We start from the raw sequence: 25,959 nt of genomic DNA on the forward strand, positions 1-25,959 counted from the left end.
CTACTATTGTTTTATATTGCTTTCAGATATATATACATATATACTATCTAGACACCAGGGTATAAACTAATAAACTTTGTCCTACTTTAAAGCCAGCTCATGTAAGAGTTAAAAGGGGGAAAATGTATAAATTATCTATGTTTCCAATCTCTATTGATCAAGCATCTGCTTCTCTTTCTTTCCTTCTCCCCGCTCTCCTCTTCTCCCTCATACTGAGCTTCCATCAATTACTTAATATTTTCCTCCTATTCAGTTTGAACACTCAACATACTACCAAATAATTCATTTCTCCCATTGGAAAAAAATTCTCTCCTAAGTAGAGATCTACACTTCTGATAACTGTTTCTCAATTTTCTTCTCAAAGAACTGTGTCTGTCCCAAGTTGTTTCTAATTAACAACATTTGGCAGTTTTTGTTTTTATAATCTGGCCACTTAATGGTATCAGGCACTTAATTTATCTCAGCAAGATGAATGAAAGCTTCAAATGAAATATAGACCGAATGATTTAGAACATTTCTTAAATTTAGCATTTGACATGTATAATCTTTATTATTTTAGCAGAAATATTGAATCATAATAGACAAAGTAATGTGAGAAAGGCACTCTTGAGAATATTTCTTCATTTTCTTTCTTTTTATTTCCAAGGAATCTCTCCTATTGGTCAAGCTATTGTGACATGATTAATGGCACAGGTAAGGGCATCCGTTTTGTGGTAATAATCCCAATGAACCACCTCCCTCTCTCCCACAAACCTACCACCATACCTACAGTGTTCTGAGGTGGGGGGTATGCACTTGCCTATCGTTGTACCCCCACAACATAGTTCAGAGTCTCTGTTCACATACAGGCTTAGTAAATACTTGTCTAATGTGACGGGATTGGTGAAGATTAACCATCAAGGATTAGCCTTTGCTGCATTACTAGGAAAACGTTTGCTTTGTAAAAACTTTACTTAATGAAGTGCCTTCCTAGCAATGGAAGTAAGGGGTTAAAAAAAATTAGAGAAGTAGTTACTATTCACATCTTTTGAAATACTGTACAGATAAAAATTTTAAATTGAAAGAATTAAAAAATCAAGATAAAACATATTTCCAAGTGGGGTTTCAAGCTGAGGCAGGGTCAGTGACATTGCAAGGCAGAGCGATCTACTTTGAATAGGATGGTCAGAATGAGAGAGAAAAGAACAACAACAAAAAGCAAGGTTAGATGTCTACTAACTATAAAAAATTTATGCAAAATGGACATTCTGAATTAGAATGGGGGAAAAAAGAAAGCACTAGGAACTTACAGCATGGTTAGATCTGACTTCTTATTCTCCCTGAAGAAAAGGAAAGGACACACATGCCTATTAGTTTAAGAATTAAGATTTTAAAAAGCAGTGGGAGTCGAATACCATGAGGTAATCAAAGTCAGAGGTGAGCTTTCAAGGACTAAGCAGCAGAGGCAGAAGCATGGTGTTTACAAAGCTGGTGGGGCAATGCCCTGTAGGAAAACAACACAACAAAGATGAAGAAAGTTAATGCAAAGTTATGCAAAAGACAATAAAAAGGAAACACAGGGGATGTTTCCTTTTCCAAAGGTATTGTTGAGTTTTGCATGTTTATTTAACTTTGTTATCTCTCTGTTATAGGAAAAAACAGCAAAAACTGTTGTGTTTGCTTTGAAGTGCTTTGAGCCATGGGAGTGGGTGAAGAAATTCCTTTCTAAGGAAAGCATTTCTCCAAATAAGTTGTCAAGTGTCCCGATACGACTAACTCTAATAATTGCATAAGCATAATACTTCAGAGAAAGATACTGTGCTTCTCCTAAATACTAAAGGATTCTTTATGAATTTAAGAAAAAAAATCATTAAACAATTCTGTCCAAAGCTAAGAAGTAGAGAAATTTTAAAAGAGCAGGTAGAGGATTAATTAATGACAATAATATAAATACATGGGCATGAAGTTAAAAGTATCTAAGAGGAAAATAGCAGTAAAATAAACTAGGAACAGAGGTACGTTGGACAGGGCAGGGGACTCTGATGCGATCTGTGAGAGAGATTCTTGGTTAGGGCACTAGAGAAAAGAGACTTATGACAGAAAATGTTCCAATGTGTTTTCATCATGACTTCAAGTGCCTCCTCTACCCTCTCCAAATAAGTTTGAAGAGACATTAAGTGAAAATATTGATATATATTTGATCAATATATTGAATATTGATATATATTTGATGCTAATATCAGCTATCTAGTGGTCATGGCCCGTGGTAATTGTTGGTCTGATTACGACATAATCTTCAATGATGTTTCAGAAAATACTCTTTCAAGCCATTCAATGTATTCTTTTTCTTTAATGGCTAAGGTGTCAGGAAAGCAGTTGTAGGCAATGCCCATTCAGTGATCCATCTGGGGAGTTTAAGCTAATCTTTAATAGCGAATTCTCTCAATGCCAGGGTCAAGTTCACTGGGATCTTCTGTTATATTTCACTTATCACAGGAGTCTAAGTGAAATTTAATGAGATCACGAGGTTGGGGCACTTACCAGAAAAAGAACCTGGAATTCATAATTGAAGGATGGGTCTTACCATTTTGAACAAACACATTCAGTGGTGGTCCCTCTGGTGATACTCATTTGAGGGGCAAATGGAGGAGTTTTCTAGTTATTTCTTCACAGAGCCAGTGTGTGCCATGAATCATAACCACAGCAGAAATTTAATAAACTCAACAAGTGCCCTTTTTAGTTTGATGGATTAGTTTTAGTTTGATGGATATGTTTTCAAACCATTTTCAGGAAATTTTGTTTTGTCAGAGAATTTTCATAAATGATTTTAGAAATTTTAATCAGCCATTAGCTCAGATGAATGAATCTCTATCAAAAGTAAGAACAATAAGATCCTAACAGGAATTCTGACTGAACTTTATGGTAAGAAAATTGCCCCTCTGCTGATGGGGTGGATTTCAGAAAACAAACACAATCACAGTTTTAATAATGTGATTTTGCCATTATTTTTTTAAACCTTCACTTATTTTTAAGAAGTGGGAAAATTTAATACGAAAGTACCAATGGATGTGTATAGTATACAGACTTTTGAATATGGTAGCTGCTAGCCACATGTCACTCTTTAGCACTTGAAATGTGGCTAGTACAAATTGAAATGTGCTGTAAGTATAAAATACACACTGGATTTTGAGATTTTGTTAATTTTTACATTGATTATATGTTTAGATGATATTTTGGATATTTTGGATTAAATAAAATATATCTGTTTCTTTTTTTCTTAAAGAAGCACTTTTTTGTTGTTGTTGTTGTGAGGAAGATCATCCTCCTCTTTTTGCTGAGGAAGACCGGCCCTGAGCTAACATCCATTTCCAATCCTCCTCCTTTTTTTTCCCTTTTTCTCCCCAAAGCCCCAGTAGATAGTTATACGTTATAGTTGCACATCCTGCTAGTTGCTGTATGTGGGATGCCACCTCAGCATGGCCCAACAAGTGGTGGGTCGGTGTGCGCCTGCGATCCGAACCCAGGCCACCAGTAGCCGAGTGCTGGCACTTAACTGCTAAGCCACCAGGCCGGCCCCAGAAGCACTTTTTTTAAATTCTTCTTTTTTTTTTTTTTTTGAGGAAGATTGGCCCTGCACTAATATCTGTTGCCAATCATCCTCTTTTTTCTTTTTTTTTTTTTCTTCCCCAAGCCCCAGTACATAGTTGTGTATCATAGTTGTAGCTCTTCTATATGGCATGCCGTCTCAGCATGGCTTGATGAGCGGTGAGTAGGTCCGTGCCCAGGATCACAACCGGCGAACCCCTGGCCGCCAAAGTGGAATGAGCGAACTTAGCTGCTATGCCACCAGGCTGGCCCCACATTTCTTTTTACTTTTTAAAAATGTGGGTGCCAAAGAATTTTAAAATCACAATACAGTTTGCATTATATTTCTATTGACCATGTGGGAATAGAGATTTCTAGATTTTTCTAGGACGCGCATGACATCTAATCCCTTGCCACTGGGTTCGTTTTTAAACAGATGCAGCCTCGTTTCCACCTTTTGTTGAGAAGACCCGGGTGTTGCAATTCTTTTCCTCTGACATTTGCAGGTAAGACAAAGACACCAATGTATTTCTGTGAGTCAGAATTTTTCTCCCCAAGTGACAAAACACAGACCAAGAAGCTCATACTTAATAATAATGTTATTTGAGAAAAATAAAATACACTTAGGGAAATTATACTGGATTTATTAAGAATAAATACAATATGGAATTCATAATGTGTTTATTAACTCTAAAAAAATTGAAGGATGTAGAAGGATAGTTTGCATAATACAATTCATTTTCTTCTTTGTCATTTCTAAGCAAGAACTATTTTTTTTCTATTTTACTAAACTAGTAGTATGTTTAATAACAGTCAAGTATAGAAGGGCATGCCCAGTCTTTCTAAAGATGTCCGGAGAAGATGATGCCACTGTCACAGAACTAGGTTAATTAATGTGCTCTGCTGCCACTACAGCATCTTTTCAAATTGATGGGGCCTAGTAGACACACAAGCTTTGGAGCCCGCACCAGTATGCTTGAATCCTAGCCCTGTTCCTAAAGACTGTGTGGTTGTGGGCAACCTTTTGGTATCTCTGAGTCTTTTCCTTATCTATAAAATTGAAGAGAGCAGTGTTTCTTCATATAGGGTTGTCTGGGGATTAGAACAAATATGTGTCAAGCCCCAGCACACTGCCTAGGTTGTGGTGGACACTTGGTAAATGCTGGAGGTGTAGGAGATCTATATCAAGCATGCACATGCACACACCCCAGCAAGTGAGTGGCCTTTCTCTCCATGAGTAAGTTTTGCAAGAATAAAATTTTACTTTTATTTCATTTAAACTGGGCACAAGTAAAGGATTTGAAGGAGTCACATAAATATTTAATCTATAGAGGAAATTAACTATGAGAAATGTCTTCAGTATAAATATTCCATGGTAGTTCACAAGCAAAAATTATTCTTAGTAGATGTTGAAAACAAAAGGAAGAACAGCTTATACTCAGGTATTCAGTTCTGGCATGCCTTCAATTTTCACAAGAACTTTTTTCCTAAGAATTAAACAAGAATTCTAATTGGAGTATATTTAATTTTTCTAAGTTAAAGTAAGAATATAAATCTAAAAATAAGATCTCCAGAATGTAGTTCAAGTTCCTGGAATGAAGCTCTTTCTTACCTGTGTTTAGGTCCGTCTACGCCGTGTTTGGAGCTGACATTAATCTGAAAGGAATTCCTGTGTATAGATTTGTTCTCCCCCCCAAGGCCTTTGCATCTCCACTTCAAAATCCAGACAACCATTGTTTCTGCACAGAACAAATTATCTCAAAAAACTGTACATTATATGGTGTGCTAAACATTGCTAAATGCAAAGAAGGTGCGTAAGTGTTCTCAGTATCATGGTCCATGACGTGATTTGCAGTATTCTTTAAAATGTAATCTTTACCCAGGATCCCTTTCCACCGAAAATTTAAAGTAAGAAAGCAATAAGGGCAGAAAGTAAGGGTGGCGTCAGGAAATTTTTGTTTTGATTTTGTATTGTTTGAGATTCCAATTGTGTCTCAGTGTTGCAAAACTTTGTTATTATTAGGGAATACTGATATTTCCCTGTGCTACTTTGGAAAATGTCTATTTAGGTCCTTTGCCCATTTTTTAATTTGGTTTTGGGTTTTTTTAGCTATTTGTTTTTTTGAGTTGTATGAGATCCTTGCATAATTGGATATTAACTACATATTGGATATGTGGTTTGCAAATATTTTCTTCTATTCCATAGGAGCCTTTTCATTTTTTTTTTTAATGATTTTATTTATTTATTTTTCCCCCAAAGCCCCAGTAGATAGTTGTATGTCATAGCTGCACATCCTTCTAGCTGCTGTATGTGGGACGCGGCCTCAGCATGGCCGGACAAGCGGTGCGTCGGTGCACGCCCGGATCCGAACCTGGGCTGCCAGTAGCGGAGCGCGCGCACTTAACCGCTAAGCCACGGGACCGGCCCTTTTCATTTTTTTTTTGATGGTTTCCTTTGCTATGCAGAATCCCTGTGCTCCTTATAGATTTAGGGTAAAATGAAAATAATTCCCAGAATACTTTGAGCATTATTCATCTGCTATTTTTCTAGCTTTTTCTTCCCTAGAAAATGGTAAATAAATATATTTTCAGTATGTTTCTGAAACAATAATTGACTTAAACACGAAATTTGGAGTCTCTTATTTTGCTCACCTTCTTCATATTGGAGTGGGTGTGAATGAAGAGACACCTTTTAAATTAAATTAATTCTCAGTCCAAAGACACATTACTGCCTGAAACATGAACATATATAGTTGAAACTTTATGTTCAGCAGCTAAACTTTACATATTGAAAATTACCATCTAAGGAATGAAAAAGACATCAACTGACTGGTTAGTAATATGATATAGAATTTATATTTTATTTTTGTACAATAGTGATCAGTTGTTATAATTCTCCCTCACCTTCATCCCCCATTTAGTATTCAAACCCAACTAAGTATTATTTTAATTTAAAAAGCTTTATTTTCAAGGAAAGCTTTTCTGAGTGGTATGTGAAATGAGGAAAATGATTTACCCCACTGTCTCTTAAAACTTGTTTTCAGGAAGACCTGTGTACATTTCACTTCCTCATTTTCTACACGCGAGTCCTGAAATTGGGGAACATTTTGAAGGTTTAAATCCAAATGAAGAAGAACATAGCACATACTTAGATGTTGAACCTGTAAGCAAATATATTATTTGATCTGATTCGTTTAATATTGTTTTTTAAAAATGAAAAAAAAAATACATTCTCTCCTTGTCAATCACATTTATTGTTCACATTTATTGAATCACAATCTCGATAAATTACATTTCTTTCTATTGTTGCTTATGAAATGTCAAGGTAATTCAATTTTAGTATTTCAGCATAGGAAACTTTATAAGCATTTTTAATGGTTCGTAGGTCAGGAATACCAATGATGGAAATGAGTCTAATTGGCTTAAAACAATAGTAATATAAATTACTATTTTATGCTTATTTTATACTGAACTGCAAGTGTTGTTTATATGAAAAGACACTGTTATGAGCAATTTAAAGAGATTTTATGAGTATATGTGAATCTGAAGCAAGATCTATTATAGTTAGTGTCAAGGAAAATCTACAAAAATTCCTATAGTGCAACAGTTTCAACTTTTAAATTATTTTAACACTCTCCTTTTCAAAAGTTAAAACAAATGCCAGCATTTTCATAGTCATGTTTCAGTTTAAATAATGATAGGAGTAGTAGTATAATTAAACTGACAATACATGGATTTGACTACACATGGTTCAGGAATTAAATTAACCATATGAGCTCTTACATTTTAGTCCTGTTGTTGTTGTTGATTCCCCAAAACCATTTCTGGTAAATATCACAAATCTAACTAAAACCTTGACATTAGTCTAGGCCAAGAAATTGTGTATATGCATTTATATGCAGGTGTGTATATATATATATGCATGTGTGTGTGTGTATACACACAAGGTAACTATGGATAGTTATGTATGTAATATATTTAATATGTTCAATTAATTAATAAATTTCACAAGTTTCAAGTAGTACAGTTTCACCTTAAGTTCTATACAACAGTAAAATTAAGTTTCGTATATTATAAAGGAGTGTTTTAAAAAGAAGTTGGTAATTATTTTGGTCTGTTCTCTTTTTAGATAACTGGATTCACTTTACGATTTGCAAAACGGCTGCAGGTCAACATGTTGGTCAAGCCCGCGAAGAAAATTGAGTAAGTGTCTTGACCAAGGTTATCATTATGTGAGATTTAGTATTTTCTTGTAAGAATCTGAGTAAATCTATGAAAGTAAGTGGGAAGAATATAAAATTTCAACTTCTTTTTGACTTATATTAAATAATCATTATTACATGCTTAGGATAACTTTTATTTGTAATTTAGAATTATATCTAGTGTCACTGAAATGGTATTTACACATATTTTGGAATGTTTTTTAATTTGAGTATTTGATGGCATCTCATTTTGCTAGCTATCCAAATATTTCTATGACAATAGTTTCTAGAATTCATAGTTTACTTTTCTGGGTAGAATTTGTTGAAACGGAAAATCTGTGCTTAGAAAAAGTCAATCTAATTAGAAATCTGAGTTATAAAGGTTTATAAGAGTGAAAGATGTCTGAGAAACAGCCATATGAAAATTTAAATGATTCATTACAGGAAACAAAAATCATGAAACTTAACCAAGTTGCAAGAGCAACTAATTTCTCAACAGTTATTTACACTAGTTATTACTAAGCTTTGTTATATATGTGTAATATATTTTCACAATTACTTCCAATGTACATTACAGAGCATTAAAGAAGTTGAAGCAGAACTATATTGTGCCTATTCTTTGGCTTAACGAGGTTAGTATTTTTATCTATTAGTCATGAAAACCAGTAAACTTCTTTTGTATATAAAAAAAGTTTTTGATGTTTTAAAATTGAATATATATATATAGTACTTGAAGTTGTATGTGTTTCCAGTGCCCATATGGGTGAGTTTATAAATTATTAATTATCAAGTTTGTGTTAGTTTTCAGTGTTTTTCTTTTAGAAAGACAAAGTGCTTCCTATAATTTTAGATTATTTTCAAAATGCATCCCTTAGACACTTTTTTCTTGTTGTAGTGCTTGTTAGGAAAGAGTCGTGCATATGTGTAGCTCCAAATAACTCCAGACTCACTGAATATTGTAGTGCTAATAGAAGCCGACCAAGCTTATGAAGGGCAAGTTAGAGCAGGTGCAGGCAGTCTATCCTATTGCCTGACAAGATATTTGTGCTATAAACCATGGAATCAATTAGCCACAGAATTAGGAAATGCGTTACATAAGCCTCTAGAGGAATTGAAGCTGCTGACTCTTGCCATTTCCTTCTGTCACTAGGAAACATCCTTTGGAAAACTGTGAAATATTTCAGTAAGACTGTTCAAAAGATCAATAAAGGCTAGTATACTGAAGAGTGCTGTATAACATGTTTAAAGGGAGGAGGATTATAGTTTACTTTCTAAATATCCTATCTTGTCATTTATTGCCTTCTTTGACATGCAAAGGGAATTCCATTGGCTTATCTTATAGATATAGTAGACTAACACCTACACAGGTGTTTGGAGAACTGAGTGATACAAGTGGAGGTTTTGTATCTAGTGTTACTGAAATGGTATTTACACATATTTTGGAATTTTTTTTATTGATGTCTTAATAGTTTATAAGATTGTGAACTTTTAGTTGTACATTACTGTTTGTTAGTCACCATATAAACGCCTCCCTTCACCCCTTGTGCCCACCCCCCAACCCCTTTGCCCCTGGTGACCACCAAACAGTTCTCTCTGTCCATGTGTTAGTTTATCTTCCACATATGGGTGAAATCATGCAGTGTTGGTCTTTCTCTCTCTGGCTTATTTCACTTAACATCATACCCTCCAGGTCCATCCATGTTGTTGCAAATGGGACAATTTTGTCTTTTTTATGGCTGAGTAGTAGTCCATTGTATATATATACCACATCTTTTTTATCCATTCATCAGTCAAGGGATGCTTGGGTTGCTTCTACTTCTTGGCTATAGTGAACAATGCTGCAATGAACATAGGGGTGCACAAACCTCTTTGGATTGTTGATTTCAGGTTCATTGGGTAGATACCCAGTAGTGGGATAGCTGGATCATAGGTATTTCTGATCATAAGGTATTTCTATTTTTAATTTTTTGAGGAAGCTCCATACATTTTCCATAGAGGCTGTACCAGTTTGCATTCCCACCAGCAGTGAATTAGGGTTCCCATTTGTCCACAATCTTTCGAACATTTGTTGTTACTTGTCTTGGTGATTATAGCCATTCTAACGGGTGTAAGGTGATATCTTACTATAGTTTTGATTTGCATTTCCCTGATGATTAGTGATGTTGAACATATTTTCATATGCCTATTGGGGCCATTTGTATATCTTCCTTGGGAAAGTATCTGTTCATATCCTTTGCCCATTTTTTGATCGGGTTGTTTGTTTTTTTGTTGTTCAGTTGTGTGAGTTCTTTATATATTATGGACATTAACCCCTTGTCGGATATATGATTTGCAAATATTTTCTCCCAGCTGGTGGGTTATCTATTCATTTTGATCCTAGTTTCACTTGCTTTGTAGAAGCTCTTTAATCTGATGAAGCCCCACTTGTTTATTTTTTCTTTTGTTTCCCTTGTCCGAGTAGACATGGAATCCAGAAAGATCCTTTTATGACCAATCTCAGATAGTGTACTGCCTATATTTTCTTCCAGGAGTTTTATAATTTCAGGTCTCTGATATATTTTGAGTTGCTTTTTGTGTATGGCGAAAGAAGATGGTCTACTTTCATTCTTTTGCATGTAGCTGTCCAGTTTTCTCAGCCCCATTTATTGAAGAGACTTTCCTTTCTCCATTGTATGTTTTTAGCTCCTTTGTCGAAGATTAGCTGTCCATAGATGTGTAGTTTTATTTCTGGGTTTTCAATTCTGTTCCATTGATCTGTGTGTCTGTTTTTGTACCAGTACCACTCTTTTTGTGTGTGTGTGTGTGTGTGTGTGTGTGAGGAAGATCAGCCCTGTGCTAACATCTGCCAATTCTCTTTTTTTGCTGAGGAAGACTGACCCTGGGCTAACATCCGTGCCCATTTTCCTCCATTTTATATGGGACGCCAACACAGCATGGCTTGCCAAGCGGTGCGTCAGTGTGCGCCCGGGATCTGAACCAGCGAACCCCAGGCCACCGCAGCAGAGCGCGCACACCCAACCGCTTGTGCCACCTGGCTGGCCCCAGTACCACTCTGTTTTGATTACTATTGCTTTGTAGTATACTTTGAAGTCAGCGATTGTGATGCCTCCAGCTTTGTTCCTTTTTCTCAGGATTTCTTTAGCTATTCGGTCTTTTGTTGCCCCATATGAATTTTAGTATTCTTTGTTCTATTTCCGTGAAGAATGTCGTTGGGATTCTGATTGGGATAGCATTGACTCTGTAGATTGCTTTAGGTAATATGGACATTTTAACTGTTCCTTCTTCCAATCTACGTGCATGGGATATTTTTCCATTTCTTTACGTCATCAGCAATTTCTTTCAACAACGTCTTGTAGTTTTCATTGTATAGGTCTTTCACCTCCTTGGTTAAATTTATTCCTAGATATTTTATTCTTTTTGTTGTGATGGTAGATGGGGTTATCTTTTTGAATTCTCTTTCTGTTGGTTCATTATTAGCATATAGAAATGCAACTGATTATTGTAAGTTGATTTTGTACCCTGCAACTTTGCTGTAGTTGTTGATTATTTCTAATAGTTTTCTGATGGATTCTTTAGGGTTTTCTATATGTAATATCAAGTCATTTGCAAATAGAGTTTCACTTTTTTGTTGCCTATTTGGATTCCTTTTATTCCTTTTTCTTGCCTAATTGCTCTGGCCAAAACCTCCAGTACTATGTTGAATAAGAGTGGTGAGAGTGGGCACACTTGTCTTGTTCCTGTTCTCAGAGGAATGGCTTTCAGTTTTTCCCCATTGAGTATGATGTTTGCTGTGGATATGTTATATATGGCCTTTATTATGTTGAGGTACTTTCCTTCTATACCCATTTTATTGAGAGTTTTTATTGTAAATGGATGTTGGATCTTGTCAAATGCCTTCTCTGCATCTCTTGAGATGATCATGTGTTTTTTTTCCTCATTTTGTTAATATGGTGTATCACATTGATTGATTTGCAGATGTTGAACCATCCCTGTGTCCCTGGTATAAATCCCACTTGATCGTGGTGTATGACCTTTTTAATATATTGCTGTATTCGATTTGCCAATATTTTGTTGAGGATTTTTGCATCTATGTTGATCAGCAATATTGGCCTGTAGTTTTCCTTCTTTGTATTGTCCTTCTCTAGCTCTGGTATCAGGGTGATGTTGGCCTTGTAGAATGTGTTAGGAAGTGTTCCATCTTCCTCTATTTTTTGGAATAGTTTGACAAGGATAGGTACTAAGTCTTCTTTGAATGTTTGGTGAAATTCTCCGGAGAAGCCAACTGGCCCTGGACTTGTATTTTTTGGGAGGTTTTTGATTACTGTTTCCAATCTCTACTTGTGATTGGTCTGTTCAGATTCTCTATTTCTTCTTGGTTCAATTTTGGGAGGTTGTATGAGTCTAGGAATTTATCCATTTCTTCTAGATTGTGCAATTTGTTGGCATACAGTTTTTCATAGTATTATCTTATGATCCTTTGTATTTCTGTGGTATCTATTGTAATTTCTCCTCTTTCACTTATAATTTTATTTATTTGAGCCTTCTCTCTTTTTTTCTTAGTGAGTTTGGCTAATGGTTTGTCAATTTTGTTTATCTTCTCAAAGAACCAACTCTTTGTTTCATTGATCCTTTCTGCTGTTTTTTTGGTTTGAATTTCATTTATTTCTGCTCTGATTTTTATTATTTCCTTCCTTCTGCTGACTTTGGGCTTTGTATGTTCTTTTTCTAGTTCTGTTAGGTGTAGTTTAAGGTTGTTTATTTGAAAATTTTCTTATTTGTGAGGGTAGGCCTGTATTGCTATGAGTTTCCCTCTCAGGACCATTTTTGCTGCATCCCATATGAGTTGGTATGGTGTATTTTCATTTTCATTTGTCTCCAGAGATTTTTTGATTTCTCCTTTAATTTCATCAATGATCCATTGGTTGTACAGTAGCATGTTGTTTAATTTCCACATCTTTGTCACTTTCCCAGTTATCTTCTTATAGTTGATTTCTAGTTTCATAGCATTATGGTTGGAAATGATGCTTTTTATGATTTCAGTCTTATATTTATAGAGGCTTCCCTTGTTTCCCAACACATGGTCTATCCTTGAGAATTTTCCATGTGCACTTGAGAAGAATGTGTAGTCTGCTGTTTTTGGATGGAGTGCTCTGTATAAGTCTATTAAGTCCACTATTTCCTTATTGACTTTTTGTCTGGATGATCTATCCATTGATGTAAATGGGGTGTTAAGATCCCGTATTATTATTGTGTTGTTGTTAATATCTCCTTTTAGGTTTTTTAATAGTTGTTTTATGTACTTTGGCGCTCCTGTGTTGGGTGCATATATTTTTATAATTGGTATGTCTTCTTGGTAGAGTGTCCCTTTTATCATTATATATTGCTCCTCTTTGTCTCTCATTACCTGTTTTATCTTGGAGTCTACTTTATCTGACATAAGTATGGCAACACCTGCTTTCTTTTGTTTGCATTAGCTTGGAGTATTTTCTTCCATCCTTCCACTCTGAGCCTATGTTTGTCTTCAGAGCTGAGATGTGTTTCCTGAAGGCAGCATATTGTTGGGTCTTGCTTTTCAATCCATCCCACCACTCTGTGTCTTTTGATTGCAGAATTTAATCCATTTACATTTAGAGTGATTATTGATATATGAGGGCTTAATGTTGCTATTTTTTCACTCATTTTCTGGTTCTTTTGAATTTCCTTTGATTCTCATCCCGTGTGTTTCAGACTACCAATTAGTTTGGTAGTTCTGTATGATAATTCTTTTAGTTTTCTCTTTATTTATTGTATGTGACTCTGTTCTGATTATTTGTTTAGTGCTTACCTTGAGATTTGTATAAAAAATCTCATGGATGAGATAGTCCATTAGCTGATGACCTCTTATTTCCTTCGACTAAGTCAATTTGACTCCTTTCCTCTTCCCCTTCTAAGTTATTGGTGTCACAACTTATTCCATCTTGTGTTGTGAGTGTGTGTTTAAAGTGATGAGGTTATATTAATTTTTGGTGTTTTCCTTCCCTTAATCTTTACTTTTTTTTTTTTTTTGTGAGGAAGGTCAGCCCTGAGCTAACATCCATGTCAATCCTCCTCTTTTTGCTGAGGAAGACTGGCCCTGAGCTAACATCCGTGCTGATCTTCCTCCACTTTATGTGGGACGCCGCCGCAGCACGGCCTGACAAGCTCTGCATCCATGCGCACCTGGGATCCAAACCCGGGCCGCCAGCAGCAGAGCGCATGCACTTAACCGCTATGCCACAGGGCTGGCCCAATCTTTACTTTTTATAATTAAGTGTTTGCTAACCTACTCTGATAGAGAGTTGCAATTTTTCTGATTTTGTCTACGTATTTTTCTTCTTGCTCGAAGCTTTGTATCCTCTTTCTGTTTTGTTTTTTTTTCCAGGCATGAGGGCCTTTTTGAGCATTTCTTGTAGTGGAGGTCTCATGGCAATGAACTCCCTTAGCTTTTGTTTATCTGGGAAAGTTATATTTCTCCATCACATCTGAAGGATATTTTCACTGGATAGAGTATTCTTGGCTGAAAGTTTTTTGTCTTTCAGAATTTTGAATATATCACTCCAGTCTCTCCTAGCCTATAAAGTTTCTGTTGAGAAAGCTGCTGAGAGCCTGATGGGAATTTCTTTGTATGTTAATTTTTTTTTGTCTATCTCCTCTTAATATTGTTTCTTTGTCACTGGCTTTTGCCAGCTTTACCACTATATGCTTTGGAGAGGGTCTTTTCCTGTTGATATATTTAGGCCTCTATTAACTTCATTCACTGGTATTTCCAGCTCCTTCCCCAGATTTGGGAAGTTCTCAGCTATTATTTCCTTTAACAAGCTCTCTGTTCCTTTTTCCCCCTCTCTTCTCCCTCAGGAATACCTATAATCCTTATGTTGCATTTCCTAATTGAGTTGGATATTTCTCGGAGAATTTCTTCATTTTTTTTTTTAGTCTTAGTTCTCTCTCTTCCTCTATCTGGAGAATTTCTGCATTCCTATCCTCAATAATGCTAATTCTTTCCTCCATATTGTCAGCTCTGTTCTTTAAAGATTCCAGATTTTCCCTTATCTCCTCCATTGTGTTTTTCATCTCCAATGTTTCTGATTGGTTTTTCTTTATGGTTTCAATCTCTTTTTTGAAGAAATTCCTGATTTCATTGAATTGTCTATCTGTACTTGTAATTTATTGAGCTTTTTTATGATAGCTATATTGAATTCTCTGTCATTTAGGTTATATATTTCTGTGCCTTGAGGGTTGATTTTCTGTGTGCTCGTCATTTTCCTTCAGGTCTGAAGATTTAATATTATTTTTGTATCATGCCTGCTGGTGCTGGCTTGGTTTTCCTTATCCTAAAATTATCTGGTTTCAGTTTCCACCTGCTACCACTGGGTGGGGGTCAAGAGCTGTGTATTCTGAGCTGGCTGTGATCTGGGGGCTCTCAGGCTGATCAGTTGTGCAGCGCTGGGTGTGTGGAGGGGAGGGGCTCTTTCGCCTGCCCAATCCCGGGGCCTTCTCGTTCTTCCCTCGCTATCTGCTCTCCTGGGGTGCTCAGATGTTGACAGCACCCCCACAACAGTTCCGTCTCCTCCATTTGGGATTTTCCCACAGGCTGTGAGAGAACTTGGAGAGCGATGGTTTTCCTGCAGAGGGCTGCCCCTTTCCCCTCTCTCTCTGGGAGCCGTGCGGACCCAAAGTTGCCAACCGAATGGGGAGGAGGAGGATATCTCCTTACCTCTCCCCACTTCCTCTGGGGGTTCCAGCACCTTCTTCTTCAGATGTATGTCTGCGTGGGTCTCTCAGACATTTTTTGTGTTGTGTGAGTGTCCTTTGTTGGTATGCGAATGTCCTTTTTGTTGTATCTTATCAAGGGAGAGTCTACGGGGAGAGCTCACTCTGCCATGATGCTCTGGAATGTTTTTTAATTTGAGTATTTGGTGGTATCTCATTTTGCTAGCTATCCAAATATTTCCCTGACAATAGTTTCTAGAATTCATATTTTACTTTCCTGGGTAGAATTTGTTGAAAAGGAAAATGTGTGCTTAGAAAAAGTTAATCTAATTAGAAATCTGAATTATAAAGGTTTATAAGAGTGAAAGATGTCTGAGAAACAGCCATATTAAAATTTAAATGATTCATTACAGGGAACAAAAATCAAGAAACTTAACCAAGAAATTGAAATTAATAAGAGAACTAAAAACTCAATAATAAATGTTAGAGAAAATAAGATGAAAATATGCTATTTTGTACCACTAATCTACTCAAATAATGCTAATAATTAACTTGATTACAGACTGGTACCATTGGTGATGAGAAGGCAAACATGTTCAGAAGTCAAGTGACTGGAAAAGTAAGCCTCCTTGGCCTGATAGAAATGATCTTGCTCAGTGTTGGTGTGGTGATGTTTGTTGCTTTTATGATTTCATACTGTGCATGCAGATCAAAGAGAGAAAAATAGGTAAGTACATACCAAAAAAATCTATTGCTTCAGTAACATTAGTTTATATATTACTTGTTTTCATTTTATCAAAGAGGAGTTATAAATTAGGCTGCAAATATTTCCAGACATGTCTAGCCTACTATTGTTTTATATTATATCCTTGAAGTTTTGAGATTCTTAATGTAAATTAAGACATAAATGAAGACTGAATGAGTAAATAAGGCCTATAACTATCAAGCAGATTAATACATTACATCTTTCATTCTGTGAAGAATGGGATAAAAGATGAAATTGTCACTTTTGAAAAATTAGTACATATATAGCTTTTGTGCAAAATTCTGACTTTTCATTTCTCAATTATTTCTAGCTAGTTAATTATTCTAAAAATCACAAATAATTAATTAATCATTTGCTAGGAAAGGGTATGTAAAATGTAAAATGGTAGATATTTAGGGAGCTTCAAATTAATAAGAGAACTAAAAACTCAATAATAAATGTTAGAGAAAATAAGATAAAAATATGCTATTTAAAAAATAAACATTGATGTAATAGAAAAACAGGATTGTTGCATACAGACATCTTGGCTATGCATTGTCCAAAATCAGAGTGTGCACCCTAGATGTTTTATGTGGAACCTTGATGAACAATTAAAATTCATAAGCTAAAATTTGAATATAAGAGTACAAGAGAATAGGAGAAAACAGTGTCCAACACAGTAAAACCAAATTACTCAGAATTTGAAGAAAAAAATCTGGTAAATGTGGACAAGATTTGAGTTTTGGCAAAACTGTAGAGGTTCTTCAGGTCTCTGTGTTTTAGATATTAGTGCCTGTGCCCCCTTTTACGTAAAAAGGAATGAATGCCTGACCCTATCTTTCTTAAATGGAAACTTTCTTTAATAATCACAGGTGGCACAGGTGTGGGGAGGATTTTCCACTTCCCCATAGTTTCCATCAGCTCTTCCTTCCCAGGCACCTCAAAAAAAAAAAAAAAATCCCGAAATAAAAGCAACATATTTGCTATGAAAATCACAACTTCAAAACAAGTCTTTTTACTGTACTTCCAATCAGACTGTTGACTCTAAGCTGTCTTATATGGAAATTCTGGAGCTGCCACTGATAACTATTGAGCTTTTACTATATGCCAAGATCATACTAAATATTTTACATGAATTATCACATCTAAACCCTAATACAGTTTCATGAGTTTCCAATTTCTGGGGACATTAACAGTGCAAAATTGTCCATTTTCAAAGTGTGAATCAATCAAATTTAAGATTAAAAAAAAATAAAGTGGAATTTTCAGACCAATATTTCTTTTTTGTGAGATAAATAGCTTGTGTCTAGGAAAGCAATTCAATCTTTTATTCTGATTATTTCTGCCACTATTTGTTCATTGGAAAGAAGATCGCACAATTCTGACTACAATCTATTTGGACACAATGTGTTCAAAATGCTAACCTAATTTATTCACGTTATAATAAATAAAGGAAATATTGCATTACCTTTAAGACCTATCATTAGTCCAGTAACAAACAAATAAGTTATGATTAAACAAAGTAATTCATATGACCATTTATATAACAGAAAAGATCATCCACTGAAAAGCCAAAATACAACAAACAACTTGTTCTAGTGGGAAAGTATACTTTTCAAAAGGAAGTATAGTAGTTGTTGTAAAAATTTTTCTGTATTATTCTCTATTAAAATTACATGATAAATTTCATCACTGCTTAATGATCCCTGAATGTCAGATTCCTTGCATCCATACATGGCTAAATTAAGGTAAAGAACTGAAAGATTTCCAGAGTGTCTTTGTCAACAAGTATATTAGTTTTGCTTACACATTTGACTGTTATAAGGAAAAGTTACTGCTCTTTATAAAACTATCTTTTTTTTCTTTCTTTTCTACTCTACAAGTAGAGAAGAGAATTTTTCTATGTACTTGATTTACTAGATTTAGAAGAATCACAGATACAGATTTCCTTAAATGAACCTCAATTTTGAATAGCATAAAAATCATGCCTTTGGGCAGGTTTATAAACAATTGAAAAGGTAAGGAGATGGATGTGCAAGATGAAATAAAGTATAAGATGGTGGAGCTAAAGTGTGGTTCTACTGAATGGATCACAGAGAGAATAAGCCAATAGTCCTTTCAAAAGCAGTAGTACATGTACCTCTAAATGGAAGATGGTCTGAAGGGACAGCAAAGAGTGGAAAGGCTCATCCAGAGCAGATTTCATTAGCTACCACTCCTTATCTGGCTCTGTGCAGCTCTTGAGACTTCTGGAGCAGCCTTCCATGTATTCTTGAACGGGAACATGATTGCATTACTCATGAAGTCTATCAGAGAACTTGTCTCTGGGGCTTGAGAAATTGGGCTAAATAATAGAAAATATGATATCTTGGATATATAGATTTTGAGTAGTACTCATTTTATCTTTCCACTGATTTCTGATGAGTAGTAACATTTCTTCTATTTTCCAGGCAACAAATGAGTCTTTTATATTTATGCACCAGCTACAACAGGACCTTTGTGAACATTGACCTACAAAATGAAGATTTAATATGCTTTATTTTTGCAAAACACACCTTATCTTGTAGTTGAAGAAACGGTGGGACTTTTTTTTTTTTTTTGCACTAAGCAGCAGCACATTTCTAAAGGATTACTAAGATGTCATTAAAATCCATACTTTGAACAAAAAAAGCGCTTTTTAAAATTCATCTTGTATACAATCAAATTGATTTCATTTTCTACAGACCTGGCTGAAGAATGATCCAAATATTTTTATTTGGTACTGATTCACTTATTGGTTCCCTGGTGGCAAATTCAGCAGAGGAGTAGATGTTCTAAACAAATCCTGGACCCTGAACTTGTCTTCCTCATCAAGGGGAAAACACCATCACCCTCGGCATGGCCTCTGCAACATCCCTGTTCAGTTGCAACAGACCTGTCAGACCATTGGACCCCAGGACTGTCAGTACATTGCACTTCATGAGCATCAACTATTTTGAACGACAGTTAAGAATGGAAAATAAATTATTGGCCTATGAGCTATTTCTTACACATAAGTTTCTTTCTCTGTGGAATCCTTTGTACAGAAACAGCAAGCGTTATAACCGTGTTCTTTATAACAATATGGGCTTCTATTTTCGTCATGGATTAGCAAATGGACATCATTTTTAGCTCTTTATGTTTAAGGACTTTGTCATTTTCCACTTTCTGCAGCTCTTCTGGAAATCTGAGTAGCTTTTGATCTTCCTACTCAGATACCTACAACTTATGCTTGGCAACTTCAGAATGCTGTGCTAGTATTAAGAGATGTACATGATAATAAAGGAATTATTGTATGGAAGATTACCAAGAGTAGAATGTGCATTAATGGTTATTTGTTGCAATATTTCTTGCTTTCATAAATCACTTCAGAAAGACTGGTTTCAGCTATTAAAAGATGTTCTTCCTTAAATTCCTATGCCTTGCCTAGTTCCTATTGCCTCATGAAATGTTTGTTTACCCTAATTTTCCATATGAAGTATTCTATCTGAATTCATATTTCTTTACGAATCCGTATTTCCTTCTGAAATATTCTTTCTGAATTCAATCTTGACCACTTTCTTCCAGGCTAATTTTTCAAGACAACTGGAGGAAAAGCAAAAACATATTTGCTTTCATCCTTTATAGCAGCAGGACTTAAATTCTAGACTGTGAAGGATCTTTCCTTTTTATTAGGAGACATTTATTATTAGATAATCCTGCTTTCTTTAGCAGGGTTCACTTATTGCAGAGAGCACTAGTCCTTCTAAAAAGCTTCTCATAGAAAGGAAAGATGGGCCACATTCTGTCTTGTGTTTTATACACAGAGGTTTATGGAACAAAGTATTAGCAACTGGTTTGTTTGGATACTAAAATTAAGAATAACTTGGTGTCCTCATGTTAGCTGCCAGGGTAAATATTGAAAACCCCAAACCGAGACAACCACCAGTTTGGAAGGATCTCTTGAAAATCTGAAGCTACTCAAAGCATACTGATTTAGCATCTTTCCATTTAATTGGGAGGGGGAAAAAATATCCCTGTAAGAAAGAAAGATATTGCCATGTAAGATGAGATTCTAGACATCATCTTCTGATAATTAAGAGAAAAATCTACTCTCTTTGCATTAGGCTATTTATAGACAGACATGTTGATCTAAGAGAAATACGAAGGAAATTTCTTTACACAGTTCAGCCCTCTTTCGTTCAAGAACTAAAGTAGAAACTCTTCAAAAGAATTGAGTGAGGAAATACATATCCACCTCACGTGAGATCTGTATATCCAATCAATGACTCACGTTTTAAAATCTTCACACTGAAATACCTCTCATAGTATTTAGGTATCAGGGAAAAGCTTTTGACTTATGTCTCATTAGTATTACTTAACTAAATACATTTATATTCTAATCTTTATCATTCTTCACCATTTTTCTCTAAATTCTATAAAATAATATATGCAAGAAGAAAGATAATCCATACACAAAGATAAGTGGATTATATTAAAAATATCCAGTAGGAAAAATAATAGTTTCTCTAAAGAATGGGAGGTAGATTTTTTATATAAAAAACAGATTTAGCTGTCTATGTGTGTGTGCACGTGTGTGTGCATGCACACACATGCGCTGAGGTGGGAGGGGGGCACTTTTGGGAATGTGTTAGATGTGTAAGTTGTTTTGCCCTAGAGAAAGTGTATGGTGTTCAGGGAGGGTAAACATTTGAATACTTGTAAGTATACATGGATGAATTTGTACACTTTATTCCATAGAAAAACTGCACCATTTGGTAGAGAGGCATGTTTTCATCCCAAACTATGTTTAAGAAGCACAAAAAATATAGTTGTTGTTCATAACGTAAGTCTGAAAATCTATAGCATCTGTAAAGGGGTTAACATGCATTAGACAATCTGTAGTATCTGAAAATGGGTTAATGCTTATTGTTGCTGACAAGTGTATGAAGAGAGAACAATCTATATATATAGCTTTCAGTTCTCAGAAAGAGGTAAAGAGAGTATCATTTCAGGAAAAAATGTAGCTATGGACGAATTGGTTATCCCTGAAAATTCACTGTGTGAAAGTGCTGGATATTTGTGTTTAGATTTGCACAAGTGCAATAATCTGTCAATCTTTTAACCCATTATCAACATCTGAACTACACAGTAATTATCTTTCCAGCTGGAGTGTGTTTTAGGTGTGTTCCAACAGACACTTCAGTTTTCTGGTTGAAGTCCAGCGTGTTACGGACGCTGTGGCTGTTCTCTCTTTGCCCGCCCCTTCTGGCCTATCTACCATTCTAAATGGACTTTGAACTCTATTTAAATGATCACCATTCATTGTGTTTTTCTACATATACCAACAGAATTACCTATGATTGGTTTTCCTGAGTTATTCGCAGTGAGCTGAGCTAACAAACTAAAACTGAGTTAGTGTTGTATATTTATATCAAATACAGGAACATGTATTTGTTCTGCTTTTTTCTTTTGTGGCTCAAAGATAGCTACATTTTAAAATATTTGTGAAAATAAATACTTCCATTATTAGAAAAATTGCTTTTAATTTTTTAATGTATTTGGCTTCAATGTTTGATATTTAGTATAATTTTACATTAGCGGTTATCATCTATTCATAAGTTATTTACATGTTACACCTATTTTCTTTTCCCAGCTATTCTCAGATGCTAGTAAACTTATGTCTACACATTTCAGAAATGTTTCATTCTACACACTCATGAAGGGGAACTGTAACATAGCTAGGACAAATGTAAATGTTTTAAAATCTTTTTTCTTTAGTTGTGTGAAACCTGAGCCAGCAGCCTCAGCATAGACTGGGGACTTGTTAAAAATGCACTCTCAGGTCCTATCCCAGAACCACTGAATCACAATCTTCAGTTTACAGGATCCCCAAGTGATTCATATACACAAGAAAGTTGGGAAAACCCTTATTTAAGTCATACTGAAATGGGACTAGCTGTGTAACAGTTTTATTTGACTGTTGCTGGTATTTGATTTATTAACAGAAGAACTTAAGAGATCAAAGCCATATAAGCATACAGAGATGAGAGGAAACCCATCAGACTGAAAATGGTGCTACAAATATTCCACTAAGTTTTTTTTCATTTGCCTTGTTGAGCTTGTAAATGCTATTTTCAGACAGTAATAAAGCTAATCTATATGGCAGGGTAGAGGGTGAAGTGGTACTAACTTTACACTCCCTGGATTTGCTGAAATGTGTTATTTGATCTGCTTGACATATTTACTGCATGTAAAGTAGGAGATAGATCAGAGGTAGGTAAGAGATATTAAAATTGCAGATATTCCCCAGAATTTATCTGAGATGGAAATTATCCACATGAATAAAGGTACTCTTCAAGATCCAGTTGTTTTATAGATTACATAAATTATAAGGAATATAATAACATCTACAGAGCTTTATTCTGGGCAAAACACTGGGCTAGGTTGCTCGCTTGCTGGATGTCTGGAGTGGGATAAGGAGCAGGGGCAAGGGAGGGGACTATAAAGGCCAGTGCTTATTTGTGGTGGAGAATGAGTGTCTATACAAGTCTATAAGAGTGAATAAGGCCAGTGCAGAAAGGAGAACCGAGCTCAGAACTCTCCAGGTTCAAAGAGCCAAGTTGACAGCTCTTGCTCTGCCCTAATCCTTAATCCTATCTTCAGTCCACACAGTTGAGGACTATGGCCTTTATGGAAAGATGGGCTACATGAAAGAGGAGAGGAACTAAGTGGTAGGTAGTTTCATAAACTCCACCTCCTAAGTACTAACGAAGAGAATCTAGTTACTAGAGATTTCTGAGGAGCCGTCTTAGAATGAAAATACAGATTGTGAGAAAGTCTTTAATATCTTCAGCTTTTGATATAGACCAAGGAGAAGGATTCTGAAAAATTTCTTTGCTGGAACTTGTTTGAAATATCAACATATGTTAATGGTGCATATTTCCCCATAGATATCTGAATAATCATTTAAAAATAATGGCCCTATACGTTGGTGAAAACTATATCTGTCTTAGCTACTAATTTAGTAATTTCTCTTTATCCAATCCCCTTTCCCCTCCCATCCCAGCCCTGCTGCCAGCATTCATGTAGCATGTCTAGTAGAAATACAAATAGACCACAGAGGTATCAGTGGAGTAACCAACTAAATGGACAGTTGGGTCACTTGGATTCTTAAATTTATTCTGCAAATAATTTCTTGCTGAAATGTACTATTTTGTTGTAGTATATACGTTTGCTGTGTTATTTAAGAGTATTCAGCTCTGGTTCCAGTTCAAGATGGTGACGTAGGAAGATCCTGAACTTATCTCCTCCCACAGACACACCAAATCTACAGCTACATATGGAATAATTTCCTCTGAAAAGACCAAAAAACTAGATAAGCAAGTCCTACACACTGGTCAAATAAGAAGAAAATCACATCAAAGTGGGTAGGAGAGGCTGAGACACAATGTCCCCATAAACCCCATCCCCAGCACCATGATCCACATTCAGGAGGGAACTCAAAACCTGGAACTTCTCCTTGAAGAGTGAAGGGTTTGAACCTCACCTTGGGCACCCCAACTTTTAAGACCTGCACCTGAAAGATAAGCCTCCAAAAATTAGCTTTGAAAACCAACAGATCTCTTATCCATAAGACCCACAAGGCTATAGCAAACTGAGAAATGGCTCTTAACGGGCTTGTACCATCTTCCTCTCCCACAGTGGGCACCATCTTTACACTCTGCCTTTGCCTCACTCCAGTCAGTTGGTGCCAATTTCATACTTTCCCTCTGCTGTGCTTCAGAGTGCCAGTATTTTCCAGAGGGGAGCTATTACATGCATCTGGTGTCCCAGTTTTTGAGGTTGCTGCCAGGGGATTCACTTTGATTGCCTGGCTCTAGATGCCAGGGGAGATTGTGTTCCTGGGTCCCATGGGACTGTAACAAACAGAGAGAGAATTCTTGGCACACTACAACCTCCCAGGGCACTGCACAGACAGCAGACTGAAACACACTCTCAATCATTCTGTGAAAGAGGTCTATTTGCTTGTCCTGGAGCTTCGGCTTGAGGGGTAGGCTTCAGGTTTGGCAAACATCTAGAGGCTTATGGAGATACTTTCAAAGAACTTAGGCTGGTGAACATCGTCTTTGCATTCTCCCTCTGCCTTGCTACAGCTCACTGGCATATCCCAGAAAGGAGCATATACACTTGTCTGGAGCCTCAATTTTTGCAACTGCTGCCCTAGGGACACCTACATAGCACCTAGCTCTGGTGGCCAGGAGGGCTTACACTTACAGTCCCACAGGACTGTGTATACTTGCATACTTTAAAAGCTGCAGCCTGAGCTCTGGCTTCCAATCAGCTTGAACCTAGGTGCTCACTGAGATCCTCCCCTTTGGGACACTGACAGGTCTTGGCACACCCTCAACTACTGGGAGTGATTAAAAATAAAGTAGGTTGCTTGGACAATCACAAAAGTTTGAAAGACAATGAAGAGCAAAGGCAGGGTTAAACAATAAGGCTCATTGACATGAGGCCCTCCTTCAAGAATGGGAGAGGTGGCTATTTTATCTAATGCATAGAAACCAACACAGAGAGTCAAGCAAAATAAAGAAAGAAAGGAATATGTTCTAAACAAAAGAACAGGATAAAAGCTCAGAAAAAAGCCTTAATAAAATGGAGATAAGTAATTTACCTGAAAAAGAATTCAAAGCAATGGTCATAAAGATGCTCACCAAACTCAGGAGAAGAATGAATGAACACAGTGAGAAATTCAACAAAAAGACAGAAAATATAAGTACCAAATAGAAGTCACAGAGCTGAAGAATACAATAACTGAACCGAAAAATACACTAGAGGGGTTCAACAGCAGACTAGATGAAGCAGAAGAAAGGATCAGTGAACTCGAAGACATGGCAGTGGAAATCCCCCAATCAGAGTAGCAAAAAGAAAAAAGAAGGAAAAAAAGTGAAGATAGTTTAAGGGACTTATGGGACAACTCAAGCAGACTAACATTTGCATAAGAGGGGTCCCAGAAAAAGAAGGAGAGAGAAAGGGGCAGAAAACCTATTTGAAGAAATAATGGCTGAAAACTTCCCTAACTTGGGGAAAGAAACAGACATTCAGATCCAGGAAGCACAGAGAGTTACAAAAAAGATGAACCCAAAAAGACACCAAGGCACATTATAATTAAAATAGCAAAAGTTAAAGACAGGGAGAGAATCTTAAAAGCAGCAAAAGAGAAACAACTTGTTACATATAAGGGAACTCCTATTAGACTATCAGCAGAAATTTTGCAGGCTAGAAGAGAGTGGCACAATATACCCAAAGTGCTGAAAGAAAAAGACTTCCAACCAAGAATACTCTACCTTGCAAAGTTATCATTCAGAATTGAAAGAAAGACAAAGAGTTTTCCAGACAAGTGAAAGCTAAAGGAATACATCACCACTAAACTGGACTTACAAGAAATGCTAAAGAGACTTCTTTAAGGTGAAAAGAAAGGTGCTAATTAGTAACAAGAAAACATATGAAAGCATAAATCTCATTGACAAAGGTAAATATATAGTAAATGTAGTGGATTAATCATTTATAAAGCAAGTATGAAGGTTAAAAGACAAAAGTAGTAAAAATAACTATAACTACAATAATTAGTTAAGGGATACACAAGATAAAAAGATGTAAAATATGACATCAAAAACATAAAATGTGAGGTGGAGAGTAAAAACGTAGAGCTTTAGAATG

The 25,959-nt window shown here is 36.0% G+C and overlaps 1 protein-coding gene across 5 annotated transcripts in view; it reads left to right on the forward strand.

The window, feature by feature from the left end:
- CD36 (CD36 molecule (CD36 blood group)) overlaps nt 1–19,686 on the forward strand; it is an 83,649-nt gene extending 63,963 nt beyond the window's left edge. For all 5 annotated transcript variants that reach the window (XM_087444203.1, XM_087444110.1, XM_087444172.1 and 2 more), the window contains 8 exons: nt 647–693; nt 4,001–4,070; nt 5,187–5,374; nt 6,609–6,727; nt 7,694–7,767; nt 8,344–8,398; nt 16,057–16,221; nt 18,690–19,686. In XM_087444203.1, the coding sequence (XP_087300329.1) occupies nt 647–693; nt 4,001–4,070; nt 5,187–5,374; nt 6,609–6,727; nt 7,694–7,767; nt 8,344–8,398; nt 16,057–16,221 (718 nt within the window). In that variant the 3' untranslated portion in view covers nt 18,690–19,686. The remainder of the gene's footprint in view (nt 1–646; nt 694–4,000; nt 4,071–5,186; nt 5,375–6,608; nt 6,728–7,693; nt 7,768–8,343; nt 8,399–16,056; nt 16,222–18,689) is intronic.
- Nucleotides 19,687–25,959: the final 6,273 nt, after the last annotated feature.

The sequence above is a fragment of the Ceratotherium simum genome, chromosome 1 (genome assembly GCF_057802395.1).
Source record: "Ceratotherium simum simum isolate JZ-2026a chromosome 1, ASM5780239v1, whole genome shotgun sequence".
Lineage (NCBI taxonomy): Eukaryota > Metazoa > Chordata > Mammalia > Perissodactyla > Rhinocerotidae > Ceratotherium > Ceratotherium simum.